Source organism: Aethalodelphis obliquidens, unplaced genomic scaffold (assembly GCF_003676395.1).
Source record: "Aethalodelphis obliquidens isolate GAN/ISIS:26980383/991018 unplaced genomic scaffold, ASM367639v1 scaffold11, whole genome shotgun sequence".
In the NCBI taxonomy this organism is placed as follows: Eukaryota; Metazoa; Chordata; class Mammalia; order Artiodactyla; family Delphinidae; genus Aethalodelphis; species Aethalodelphis obliquidens.
Genome location: NW_020837955.1, coordinates 9,040,261 through 9,054,384, shown reverse-complemented (window position 1 = coordinate 9,054,384; position 14,124 = coordinate 9,040,261). Strand labels below are relative to the sequence as shown.

Genomic DNA, 14,124 nt, shown 5'->3' with positions numbered 1-14,124 from the left:
GTGTGTTCGTTTCTGCTTTATAACAAAGTGAATCAGCTATACATATACATATATCCGCATATCTCCTCCCTCTTGTGTCTCCCTCCCACCCTCCCTATCCCACCCCTATTTACAATAGCCAGGACATGGAAGCAACCTAAGCGTCCATCGACAGATGAATGGATAAAGAAGATGTGGCACATGTATACAATGGAACATTACTCAGCCATAAAAAGAAATGCAGTTGAGTTATTTGTAGTGAGGTGGATGGACCTAGAGTCTGTCATACAGAGTGAAGTAAGTCAGAAAGAGAAAAACAAATAGCGTATGCTATCACAATCATTTTTTCTTTTCTTGTTCAACTCTACCTTGACATTCTAGTGTAGTTTTATTGGTCCATTGGTTAAAAACAGATTAATACTTTTTATGCTTCATTTCCCGGGATGGGGTCTCTTAAAACAAGGAAAATGGTAGATTACAGTATTACCTGGCATATCTAGAAAAGAAAGAAAGAAGTGTTTATTTGTACCTGGGAGCCAGGATGGAAACAAAGAAGCCCAAAGCTATGGTAAAATAAAACACACTTGGCGTAGAACATGTTAAAATGGTTTAGCTGAACATCTATGAGTAGAACACAGAGGTAAAACAAGGGGAGGATTTACTTTTGCGATGGGATGTTGGCTGCTAGATTGAGCAGACTGCAATTTCAGTAACAATTCATTTCTTAAGGAAAACCTGGAGAATGTCATTGACACTTTGTCTTCTCCTTCGCTCCACAGAGTGAAATTATCTCTCACTGGGGATTCCCTAGTGAGGAACACCTAGTTGTGACAGAAGATGGATATATTCTTTGCCTTAACCGAATCCCCCACGGGAGGAAGAACCATTCTGACAGAGGTATGGGTGTTTTCTGTGGTGCGAAAGGAAAGCTCTGAAAATTTAACAGCATTGCTGGAATTTGGTTCTTTTTTTATGTCAGTAACCAAGTTCAGATTTAACTTGAAAACATTGAAATGGGATTATTTTTTAGACCAAAGTACTCAACGTGTTACATTTATGCAAGGTGTATAAAAAACACTTCTTCGGGCTTCCCTGGTGGCGCAATGGTTGAGAATCTGCCTGCCAATGCAGGGGACACGGGTTCGAGCTCTGGTCTGGGAGGATCCCACATGCCGCGGAGCAACTAGCCCCGTGAGCCACAGTTACTGAGCCTGCGCATCTGAAGCCTGTGCTCTGCAACAAGAGAGGCCGCGATAGTGAGAGGCCCGCGCACCGCGTTGAGGAGTGGCCCCCACTTGCTGCAACTAGAGAAAGCCCTCGCACAGAAGCGAAGAGCCAACACAGCCATAAATAAATAAATAAAATTTAAAAAAAAAAAGGCAAAATTCCTTTAAAAAAAAAACACTTCTTCTTTTAAAGAAATAAGGACAAGAGTCATCTAATTTCATATTTCGCTTAAAGGTTCGAAGGTCAGGTTTGTTTGAGGATATGCTAAAATCTCTGCTTTCTTTGTTATAAGGAAGCATTTCATTTAATAAAATGGTTTGAGCATTAAGTAGATAGCTCTTGCTGATTGAAAATTACTTAATTTTTTGAATAGGTAATGTATTCCCATAGTTCAAAAATCAAAGAGAATAAAAAGATACACAGTGAAATACCTCCCTCCCATCTCATTCTCCACCTCCCCAGTTTTTTACGTATCTTTCCAAAATCTCTTTATTTTAAATTTCTTTATCTCTAAAAAAATCTCTTTAGAAGCAAACATAAATTATTCTTTTTCCTTGCTTCCCTTTTAATATAAAATGTGGCTTATAATGCACATTCTTTTGTTCCTTGAATTTTTTACTTAATATTTTAGAGATTTTTCCATACAATACAGAGAGCACTTCATCATTTATCTCTGCTGATACATAGTATTCCACTGTATAACTGTACCATGATTTATTTAACAAGTGTCCTATTAATGGGCATTTAGACTATTTCTAGTCTTCGATTAACAAATATTGCTGCTGTAAGTAACCTTGTATGTGTGCAAGTTTATTTATAAGATACATTTTCAGAAATAGAATTTTTGGGTCAGAGGATATATGGATTTGTGATTTTGATAGATATTGTTAAATTGCTTTTCATGTGGTCTTGTTCTGGTAATTACTCTCATAAGCAATATATGAAAATTCTTATAGTTTTGGCTTAAAATATATACATATTTTTTCTTTTTCTTATAACTCAAGCAAAACTGTGGTTTCCAATGCGGATTGAGGAATTTCTAGATAGATTACTTGAACTTGTTAGATATCAGAATAAGGATCTGATCCTTAGTCAATCATCTCTCCAGATGTAGCTTATTTTTTTTCTTTGAACATTTTCTGATTTTAGAAACTTAGGAAATTAAGGTGAGACTAAGGTAATTGGATAACTATCTCTTCTTCAATTAAAATTTTATGTGAGTAGAAAATTTTTATTCAAAGCAAACTTAAAAGCCCTCTGTGTTAATGTGAGCTTTGTATCATTATCTGTTTTTCTCTTAATATAATCTGATTTATCCATGTTGTTCTGCCATAAATTCTAGCTATAATGAGCCTTTCAGTAATGTTACCTGGTCAAGACAGCCAATGCTGTTTTTGAAATCTAATTTCTAACTCTTGAGAGTTTTATGATTTACAGATCCTCTTAAAAGCATGTTACAAAATGAGCAATGAGTTACAGCAAGGGCTTCTATTTTTTCTTCTGCTCAAGACACACAAAACATATTTTATTTCAGAGTGAACATATGATCTTGATTTCCTTCCCTTTTTTAAAAAGAAGTAAACCCTGTATACAGATTTCGGATACCATATAAAGAAAAATAGGTATTGATATTATTTCTCTTAAAAGTGGTTAGTTGACTAATAATTAGTAGTGTGAGCCATTGTTAAAAAAATGCAGGGAACCACAGTAAAAACATGCTTAGAGAATGTGCCTCCTTTCTTTTTCTATATCCACCTCTAGGCTTCTCTTTCCTACAGCAATTAAAGCATATAGTGCCAGATGCCCTATGGTATGTATCTCAGCCACTGCAGGTGAAGGTGCTATGCCCTGGGAAGTGAGCATCCTTTTTTTTTTTTTTTTGCGGTACGCGGACCTCTCACTGTTGTGGTCTCTCCCGTTACGGAGCACAGGCTCCGGACGCGCAGGCTCAGCGGCCATGGCTCACGGGCCTAGCCGCTCCGCGGCATGTGGGATCTTCCCGGACCGGGACATGAACCCGCGTCCCCTGCATCGGCAGGCGGACCCTCAACCACTGCGCCACCAGGGGAGCCCAGCATCCTTTTTGATTTGCTCTCAGGTGGTAGGAAGAAGAATCAGGAGAAGTCTGCCTGCCCCTAAATACTTCTGTGCTTTCTCCTCTGTAGGCCTTGGATTCTTCATCTGTAAAAACAGTCGATTGGCTGGGATGATCTCAAAGTTCCCCATTAGTCTTTATCACTCTCTGGTTCTACGGGTTATATTCTATATTCATTCATTTATTGGCAGGGGTGTGTGGATTGGGGCAGTGGATACCCTTGGTTTTCAGAATGGGGAACAGACTGAATGCACTCTGAACCAAGTCTGGTGATAGCATTAAGTCCCCACCCTTTTCCTCTGTTCTGCCGGAGACCTCCCTGTAGAGGATCAGTGGTATGTATGTAACACCTGCTGTGAGCTAAGCTCAGAGACGAGTTTTGGAGGAAATCTGTGACAAGTGACTTAGTTATCTAAAGGAATTTGTGATTCTCCTGAAAACTGCATAGGTGTTTCTCTGATGGTTTGCATTTCCATGGTCCAAGGCAGAGCACGGAGCTGAGGCTCTGCACTGTCCTTCACTCCCATTCAGGAGCAGTGTTGTCAGTGGTACTAATTTGGCTTATTTAAGCCAGATAGACAAAAAGAATACACACAATCCTTCACACCCAACATGGAACCCAGCTCATCCATGCCCCTTCCTCTCCTGACTCCCCCTCTATTAATCACACCCTTGTCCTCCTGGACCTAGACCAGAAACTGCATAGTCACTCTTGACTCCCATCCTGGAGGAGCTGTCAGGTCCTCTCTAGGCTTCCCTGTTATATGGCTCCAGTTCAGCCCTTTCATCTCTTCGCCAGGCCACCGTCGTACCTTATGCTCTTATGACCATTTACTTGGCCATCTGAAATTAAGCTTAGAACCTGAGAGAGAGAAAGAATTTCAAAACAGGAATAGGGAAATTCAGTCTGCTTATCTTTTAAGAAATTAATGCTTTAAGAAAATAATGCCGTACATCTGTACTATTTATAAGTCATTACAAGATACGTTAAAACATTATTCATTTATCAGGGATGAAGTGAAGCTATTCCTCTTACCCTTCTTAATGTAGTTTTTCTCAGTTTTTGTGTTCTTCTGTGATGCTGTAACCTTACCCCTGGGTTCAGGGGTGCTAACAAAGGCATTCTTGTCTGTGGATAGTTGCTAAGTTGGAGTTTCTGTGGGGGGGCTAGAGCTGGGGATCTCCTATTCTGCCATCTTGCCGATGTCACCTCCGTTATTTATTTATAGGTACCACATTCCTTGTGGAACCTTAGTTTAAAGCTGTGTGGTGAGGGCTTCCCTGGTGGCGCAGTGGTTGAGAGTCCACCTGCCGATGCAGGGGACACAGGTTCGTGCCCCGGTCCGGGAATATCCCACATGCTACCGAGCGGCTGGGCCCGTGAGCCATGGCCACTGAGCCTGCGTGTCCGGAGCCTGTGCTCCGCAACGGGAGAGGCCACAGCGGTGAGAGGCCCATGTGCCGCAGGAAAAAAAAAAAAAAAAGCTGTGTGGTGAGCATCTTTCAGTCCTGTCTCAGTGGCCCCCTCTGATTGTATGTAGAGCCTCACTTGGGGATCACTGGAAGTTTTTTATGATCACAGGACTTGGCCACATGGCTCCTCTACCCATGCCAACTGCTCTCCTTTCTGCCAACCTCCCTGTTCTCACCCGTCTTATGTAGTTTTGCAGGATTAAGCTTCGTGGAGCGCAGGTATAATTATATGATATGGCCACTCAGCAATCTTCATGAGCGTCATAAATGAAGATAACAGTATTCCTTAATATTTTGTCCTAGCTGTTGTCTTTACTGTTCACCCTCATTTTATACAGCAGTGGACCTTTGAAGTTCACCATGGATATGTGCAAGAACTTCATGATTCCTCAAACTAGTGATTACAGTTATGGGCTATGATGTCTACGGTGACTTCCTCTGTAGAATGGGATAGAATACCTCTTTCACAAGGTTTATGAGGAGTGCTTGAGAACCACTGGTTGCCAGCTGTGTTTACCCATCATCTAAGAAACACTTATCATTTATCAACAGCACAGGTTTAAATTGGCACCATAGCCAAATTGCAAATGGTATAACTGAAGTTGTATCTGTGATAAGTATCAAAGAACTGCTCTCTCACATGCTGAAATCCAAATGAGTTATTTCCCTTTTGCTAAATTCTCCCTGGGCCTCAGCTGGTGACACAACCCTCTGGATTGGTGTTCACCCTGCCCACCATCTTTATTTCTATGCATTCCTAAAAACATTTTTTTTTTCTGTCCTTCCAGCCCCACCCAGCTTAACTGCCAACTCTCCATGCTGCTTGAGCATGAAGGAGACACACTTCCTCCAAACTCCCAGATGCCTTGCTAACACCCCTCCTGAGGTGTTTCTCTTCCTCTGCTTCGGGGTTAACTCACGTGTGTACTTCTCTCTCCCCGCCATCCCTCCCTACAACCACTCTTTGAAGGCAGAGGCTGTGTCTTTGTCACCTCTGTGTTCCTCACAGCAACCAGCAGCACCAGGTTGCCTGCGTGGGTGGCCTAATTAAGAGATATATCGGGCAGTCTTCAGAATTGGGATTCTGAAGTGCATGAAGGCAATGGATCCTCTCTCTAGTAAAATAAAATAGACATTTGTGCACACACAGATTTTTTTATTAAGATGCAGAGGTTGTGTGGACTCAGTAAAGAATCCCCTGATTTATTTTTATTTAAAAAAATTTTCTTTATTGAAGTAGAGTTGATTTACAGTGTTGTGCCAGTCTCTGCTGTACAGCACAGTGACTCAGTTATACACATATAGACATTCTTTTTTCATATTCTTTTCCATTATGGTTTATCACAAGATACTGAATATAGTTCCCTGTGCTCTACAGTAGGTCCTTGTTGTTTATCCATTCTAAATGTGATAGTTTGCATCTGCCAGCCCCAAAGTCCCAGTCCATCCCTCTCCCTTCCCTTCTCGCCCTTGGCAACCACAAGTCTGTTCTCTATGTCTATGAGTCTGTTTCTGTTTTGTAGACAGGTTCATTTGTGCCATATTTTAGATTCCACATATAAGTGATATCATATGGTATTTGTCTTTCTCTTTCTGACTTACTTCACTTAGTATGATAATCTCTAGTTGCATCCATGTTGCTGCAAATGGCATTATTTCATTCTTTTTTATTCCATTGTATATATGTACCACATCTTCTTTATCCATTCATCTGTCGATGGACATTTAGGTGGTTTCCACGTTTTGGCTATTGTGAACAGTGCCGCTATGAACATAGGGGTGCATGTATCTTTTTGAATTATAGTTTTGTCCGGGTATATTCCCAGGAGTGGGATTGCTGGGTCATATGGTAATTCTATTTTTAGTTTTCTGAGGAACCTCCATACTGTTTTCCATAGTGGCTCTACCAATTTACATTCCCACCAAGAGTGTAGGAGGGTTCCCTTTTCTCCACACCCTCTCCAGCACTTGTTATTTGTAGACTTTTTAATGATGGGCATTCTGACCGGTGTGAGGTGGTACCTCATTGTAGTTTTGATTTGCATTTCTCTAATAATTAGCGATGTTGAGCATCTTTTCATGTGCCTACTGGCCATCTGTATGTCTTCTTTGGAGAAATGTCTTATTAAGGTCTTCTGCCCATTTTTCAGTTGGGTTGTTTTTTTTGTTGTTGTTGAGCTGTATGAGCTGTTTGTATATTTTGGAGATTAAGCCTTTGTCTGTTGCATCATTTGCAAATATTCTCTCCCATTCCGTAGGTTGTCTTTTCATTTTTTTATGGTTTCCTTTGCTGTGCAAAAGCTTGTAAGTTTGATTAGGTCCCATTTGTTTATTTTTGTTTTTAATTCTATTGCCTTGGGAGACTGACGTAAGAAAACAGTGGTACAATTTATGTCAGAGAATGTTTTGCCTATGCTCTCTTCTAGGAGTTTTATGGTGTCATGTCTTGTGTTTAAGTCTTTAAGCCATTTTGAGTTTATTTTTGTGTATGGTGTGAGGATGTGTTCTAACTTCATCGATTTACATGCAGCTGTCCAGCTTTCCCAATATTACTTGCTGAAGAGACTTTTTCCCATTTTATAATCTTGCCTCCTTTGTCAAAGATTAATTAACCATAGGTGTGTGGGTTTATTTTGGGGCTCTCTATTCTGTTCCATTGATCCATATGCCTGTTTTTGTACCAATTCCACACTGTTTTAAAGAATCCCCTGATTTAGGCAATCCTTTGTCTGTCTGGTCAGACCTCTACTAATTAGGAAGCTTGAAATGTGTATTTAGAAAACTGTTAGTGACCTGTGGAGTGTATATGGGCTGTTTCTCAATGTTAAGCAAACTTCTCTATCAAGTGTTGAGCTACCCCTACTTTGCACTAACTCCAATAAGGGAATTGAAATTCAGAAATCCATCCTTTATAGGGAAGTGGTTATATTTTAATCTGCTCAGCCTTATTTCAGAAAGTCACGGGATGCTGGCACTAGAAGGATCTCAGAGTCCTGCCTGGGCCGGCAGTTTGGAGAACTTGCATTTTTTTTTTTGCGGTACGCGGGCCTCTCACTGTTGTGGCCTCTCCCGTTGCGGAGCACAGGCTCCGGACACTCAGGCTCAGCGGCCATGGCTCACGGGCCCAGCCGCTCCGCGGCATGTGGGATCTTCCCAGACCAGGGCACGAACCCGTGTCCCCTGCATCGGCAGGCGGACTCTCAACCACTACGCCACCAGAGAAGCCCGAACTTGCATTTTTAACATAACTCTCTAGTGGATTCCAAGGGAATATCCTTGGGTGTGGGAACCCAGGTTCTAGAGCAACACTCTCATTTTACTGGGCGTGACTGTTAGGTTCAAAGAGGGAAGGGGATTTGCTTTAGGTCAAAAGTTAGTGGCCCAGCCAGTTTGACTCCGGGTTCAGTGTCCTTTGAACTGGAGTGTGCGGCCTTACGTAGTAAGTATTGAGCAACTTGATCCTATGATAGTCAGCATATTTATTTGTTGGTTAAAACAAAGAAATAGAGAAAGGCCTTGCCTAAAATACATAAAATAGCAACAGTAACAGCGAGGCCGACTTACTTCTGCCTAACTAGGAAATAAACTGTAAAATAAAGCAATCATCAAAAAAAGCACCAACCGTGGAACATTTATGTCTGAAAAGCAGTATGTGTCTGATGGCCTGGTGAGTGAGTTCATTCTGGAGTGTGAGTAATTGCCTTCGTGCACAAACAGGGTTTTTGAACTTTGCCGTGGGGTTGCCCATTGAACTTTTTGAGTCATAATTGAAAATTCACAACGTGGCGTGTGAGTTAGGTTTCGGGGGGAAAGAGCATCAGGCTATGGTTTAAAAAAAAAAACCTTGGTTTTGACTATACGTTTTAGGTTTCTGACCAATTTCTGGGTTTTCTGTTCTTCCCTTGTACGTTGTTCCTAAGGAAACCATTTCCTAAACGCAGTGCTCTAACAAGCTAAACAGAGGCTTTGATCAGCTGGGATGTAATTTCTCGCCTCCCAGTGGCACTGGACAGACGTAGGGCCATTGATCAGTGCCCGGGCTTGTTGACTCTAGCTCCCTGAGCTCACTCCCAGGCTCACTTGGACCTTGATGGTACACGGGGCAGGGGGCTGTATTCAGACCCTCTGTGTAACGGAGCATCACGAGGCAGCGTCAGCTGCACAGCACAGCTTGTCTCGTATTGGCCGGTGGGAGCTGGGGCTAAGAGTCAGAGTGGAAGGGAAGAGAGCGCTGTGCCTGGCACCCCTCCCTCCTCCAGTACTCCCTCCCTGCCTGCTGCCTAACCTCGATGTCGCTTCAGGGAGGAGTTCCCCAGCTCTCACACCTGCTCAGGCTGACCCCTGGCCACGTATTCTCATCGCTCTTTGTGTGTTTCCTTCATAGCAGTTAAGACAGGTAAGACAGTAAATAATAGCGTATTCTGTCAGGGGTGATGCTTATAACCTCGGTCCTCCCCACTAGACCATGAGCTCTCGGAGAGCCCAAACATTTTCTGATTACTCGATGATCTCTCTGGCCCAAGGCTTCAGTCTACCTGCTTCTACAGTCCTGGTCCTCCTGGGGACCGGGTTGACCAAAGCATCCACACTTTCTAGTGTTTCTTGCCCAAGAGCACATTGAATTAAGGATCCCCCTGAGCTCAGAGGCACCGTACCTCTGTTTGAAGGCAGGCTGTGGTAGCAGAGGAGGGCAGGGGAAGCAGAAAGGCAGTTTGGCATGGAGATAACAAGCACTTTGGTGTCACGTAATCACATGGTTCCCGGTTCCACCATATACTAATTGTATTTACATCCTTGGGCAAATCATTTCTTTTTTCTATGCCTCAGGGTCCCTGTCTATAACGTAGGAAGGATAACATAAATGGCGTAGTGCCATCCTGGGTACACAGTAAACTCTAATTAAGGCAGTGCCCTGGAAAGCGCACATGGTATATGTGGGGTGGGTATCTCTGTGTGTGTGAATATGCGCTGTTGGGTGGTTTTTTATTTCTTTCCTTCCTTTATTCCTTCATTATTGCTTTTATTCATCAAATTTGCCTGGAGCGAGCACCACGTCGCAGACTCAGCATTGGGTGCCACGGAGGCTGCAGTGAATGAGACGGACCGATTGCTGCCTTCTTGTTGCTTAGCGATCAAAGTGACCACCACTGCGGCTGGTGGGGCGAATGGCATCCCGAGGATGGGGTGTTTTTCTTCCCTGCTCTGTGATCCCGGCACTATTGTGTTTCCTTCTGCCGCGGGTCACCCCCTTTCCAGCAGGGTGACTGTGAAATGTGAGTGCAGTGATCTGGGCAGTGGCAAGGTCTGCATGCCTTTCTGAACGCTTCCTGTGGTTGGGCCATGTGCTGCACTCTGTGTGAACTGTCACATGACTTGTCACACAGCTTGGATGTAAGGGCTCTTATTACCCCCTGTTACAGAGGAGGAAACCAAGGTTACAGAGGTTAATTAACTTGCTTATTATAAAGTAGCTGGTGGTTGGTAGTAGAGGCAGGATTCCCATGGCTTGTGATGACATGTCTGCCCCTTGAGCTCTTAGCACTGCAGCAATGTCTCTGATCAAGGGACAGCGTGCAAAGTGCTTGATATAGATAACCTGCGTACCAGCTTCCATTGCTTAAGTTCCTGGTGATGAGTGCTTTGGAGATAAGCCTCTCCTTATTTCTCCCTCCAGTGAATATAAGGTGTTGTGGCCGAGCCTTCCCACTAATGTTATTTGTTGACAGTGTTTTGGGCTGTCTTTGAGGCCAATTCTTCACATTAGAATTAGACTACAGAAATTCACCCAGTCGTCCCCTGTTGTGGATAAATAAAAGTCTGCTCTTGATTATTCTGGAGTCGGAGGCCCTAGAGCTACCTTCAGGGGCCTCTTGGATGCTGGACCCGGGACCTTCGCGTCTGGTTGGCCTCTTCTCTGGGCCAGCCTGGTGCAGCAGAGGACTGGACATGCTCCCCTTTCAATGAATCCACTTTGAGCACAGCTATGGATGGGCTACATCAGAAGAGCTGAGGGAGCTTGCCGAGAATAAATATTTCCAGGCTCCGTCTCTGGACTTCCTGATTCCCTAAATCAGGACCAAGGGCAGAAATGTGCGTGGAGCGCCCCCAGATGACTTTGAGATGTAGCCACTTCTAGGAAATAGTGCTTGGCTTGATTTGAAGTGGCCACGTACACACGGCATATTTATAAGCGCTCCCCCGTCCCCTACCTCTTTATTTTTGAATGAAGTTTTCTTTAGAGTCGCGGTTACAAGCAAGGACTTTAGCATGGGGCTGACTTGGGTTTCAATTCCGGCTCACTGCTTAGGTGATTGTTTCAGAGCTGGTTACCTATCCTCTCTCTCCAGGCATCAGTTACCTCATCTGTAACATGGGGGTGGATCTTAACAGCTCTCTTTGCAACAGTGTAATCCATGTGCATGATAGGTAGCTGTTACTGACGAATAGTAATAATAACAACAAATCCACCAGATGCCACAGTGCTGGCTAGAGTTTGTCTTAAGTAGTCGGGGCAGATTCAGGAAGCCCCCCGGGCCCTGGCTCTCTGGGTGATCGACAGCCTATCTTTGGCGTGGTTGAACCAGCCCTTGGACTTTGGCTTTGTCCAGTCCCATGGATGGCTGCAGGGAGGTCTAAAGTGAGGGGTGATCCCGACTTTGCATTACTCAGTATGGGGTGCCAGGGATGCATGTGCACCATAAGCCAGGTCCTTGTTGCCATTTTATCTAGAACCTGCCTTTGCAGAAGGAGATGGGGGGCCCTTATGCCACTTACAGCCCGTCTTCTAAGCTTTTCTAGAAGATTTTAGGTCATGCAGGCTCCTGCCAAACTAGAAGCAGCCAGGTTTCTCTCTTCTTCAGGCCCAGGAGACATCCTGCCCGCCTCTGAGTCCTGGTTTGGGATTGGTGGCTGTGCAACTCTGCACAGGTTACTTAGCCACACTGCCTCAGAGTCCTTATCTGAAAAATGGGGGTGAAAACTCGTCCCCAAATGTATTAGTTTCCTACTGCTGCTGTAACAAACTACCACGAACTTAGTGGCTGAAAACAGCATAAATTTATTACCTTACTCTTCTGGAGGCCAGAAGTCCTAAGATCAAGGTGTTCGTAGGGCTGCCTTTTGGAGGCACTTGGGGAAGATCCATTCACTTGCCTTTTCCAGCATCTGGACGCTGCCCACATTCCTCGGCTTCTGGCCCCATCCTCCATCTCCAAAGCCAGTAGGGTAGCATTTTCCAGTCTCTCTCCGATTCTGACCCTCTTAGAAGGAGCCTTGTGATTACGCTGGGCCCACCGGATAATCTCGGATGCTACCCCATCTCAAGATCCTTAATCACGTCTGCCAAGTTCCTTTTGCCGTTAGCCTTTTCTCGGCTAAAGAATGCCACTTCATGTTGTCTTTCTTCACAGAGCTTGCGTTCTAGTAATGATTTATTACATTTGTACATTTATCATTATTGTGAGTCACTCTTATTTATCAGCCATTGTACCATCCCCACTTTAGAAAAGGACATTGATACTCCAGAGAGATTGAGTAAATTCTAAAGGGTTACACATCCAGTAAGAACCAAAGTCTATTTCATGCCAACGCGCTGATCTTTGTGATCTCCTCCTCTCTTCCTCCTTCTTTTGGTTCTTTGTTGGACCTCAGCTGATTTCTCACACCATTTTTGAGCGAGGTGGAGGCCTGTCCAGACACTGCCCTGGTAGAGAAGGCCAGTGCTTGGGAGGCAGGAGGAACTTGCCCGTGCACCCAGTCATCTTCCTCTTGTGAGGCTGTGGGCTCAGCAGATTCATTTTTGGAGGCTGAGTAATCCCCTCCTGGCTTCCACCCACGTTTGGCCCCATCAGGCAGGCAGCGCCGTGGCGGCCGGTCACCAGGCTGCATTTCTTTGCTGGCTCTGTGCTAACTACGTAGGTGACTGTGGAGAAGTCATTTGCCCTCTCTGGGCCAAGGTACTTTTAGGTCTTTCCCTCAGCCCCCAGCCCTCGTACAGCCAGTTTGGACAAGCTAATTGCAGGGCACAGCAGGAAAGGCAGCCCTTGTCCTGACCTGTTGGTTTGTTGCTCAAAGACAGACCAGGCTGCAGGTGCTGGAGTGTGTGGGCTAGGCTGGTCCTTGGAAGAATTGCCTGAGCGGGCAAGGTTGCATATCGTGGCCTGGCCTCCTGTTCTCTGTCTCCTCCATCCATCTACTAGAGATTCCTTTCTTCCAAGCACTTGGTCCAACTCCCTCCAAAATAGGTTTCTGTCTTCGGCTTGTCATTCCCTGAGGGCCTGTGTATGTTGTGGAATGACTCTCTGTTGTTAGCCTTTCCCATAGCTGTACGTTGTAGAATGACTCTGTTGTTAGCCTTTCCCGTAGCAAAACTGCTAAGAGCATGGACCCTGGCATTAGACTTACGTAGATTCGAATCCCAGCTCCCCCACTTTTTAGCTCTTATCCAATCTTGTGCAAATTACTTGACTTCTGTTAGCCACAATTTCTTGTTCTGTTAAATGGAGATAGTACTAACTTCATAGGATTTTCAGCACAGTGCCTTAGAGCACAGGGATGCATAATAATATAGCTAGCTGTTAATTCAATCGGCTTCTCTCAGTAGGATGAAAAGAAATCTGATTAAAGTAATTCACTGGAAGGTGTGAATGGCAGTAGGTTTAACCCTCCTAGAGAGAAACTTCTTTTTCCTGCAAATCCTTAAATCCTTGATTGGTGGCGGGATGGGAAAGATGACATAATGCCTTCCTTTCTCCCCACTCGCTCCCTCTTAGGAGCGGGTGGGAGAAGCTGGCAGACATGTGGGTAGGCCCGTCACAGTGCCCTTGTCTATTCTGCTGCCCTTCTGCATTCGCTAAATGCCAGAGGGAAGGGACAAGCAGTTTAGCACCCATTTTCCATCCCAGGACGGGATTTGTTAATATTTTCTCTTTGTTGGTGGCCCATCGTGTCTAATGGAATCACGGGCATGGGAAGCCCAGTGGGTTGTATCCTCTGCAGCTTCCTCCTTAGAGGCCCCTTTTGTTCTGGGAGGAAAGGGAGCTGGCCACACCTGCAAGGATGTGCACCCCTGAAGGAAGTCCTTCATATCCCCTCTATGCCCAGGTCAGACAAGGCACCATGCCCCACCAGCGGTTCCCCAAGCTGCCTGTGCATCAGACTCCTGCAGGGAGCGTTTACATTTTACAGTACACCCTGGGGTCCCATCTGGCTGAGCCCTGGGATGCAGTGCCAGTTCTCTGCCAATCCAGCTGCCGTTTCTTCACCCGAACCCTTTGTGGGGCAGTCTGTCTCTTACTTAGGAACCGGCTCGAATATTACTCCCCTGGCTGAGTACTTTTCTCTTTCCTCTG

General features: G+C 44.7%; 1 protein-coding gene across 2 annotated transcripts in view; it reads left to right on the top strand.

The window, feature by feature from the left end:
- Nucleotides 1-14,124, top strand: part of LIPA (lipase A, lysosomal acid type) — a 102,891-nt gene that overhangs the window by 70,153 nt on the left and 18,614 nt on the right. For both annotated transcript variants that reach the window (XM_027111990.1, XM_027111989.1), the window contains exon 3: nt 759-876. In XM_027111990.1, coding sequence (XP_026967791.1) covers nt 759-876 — 118 coding nt within the window. The remainder of the gene's footprint in view (nt 1-758; nt 877-14,124) is intronic.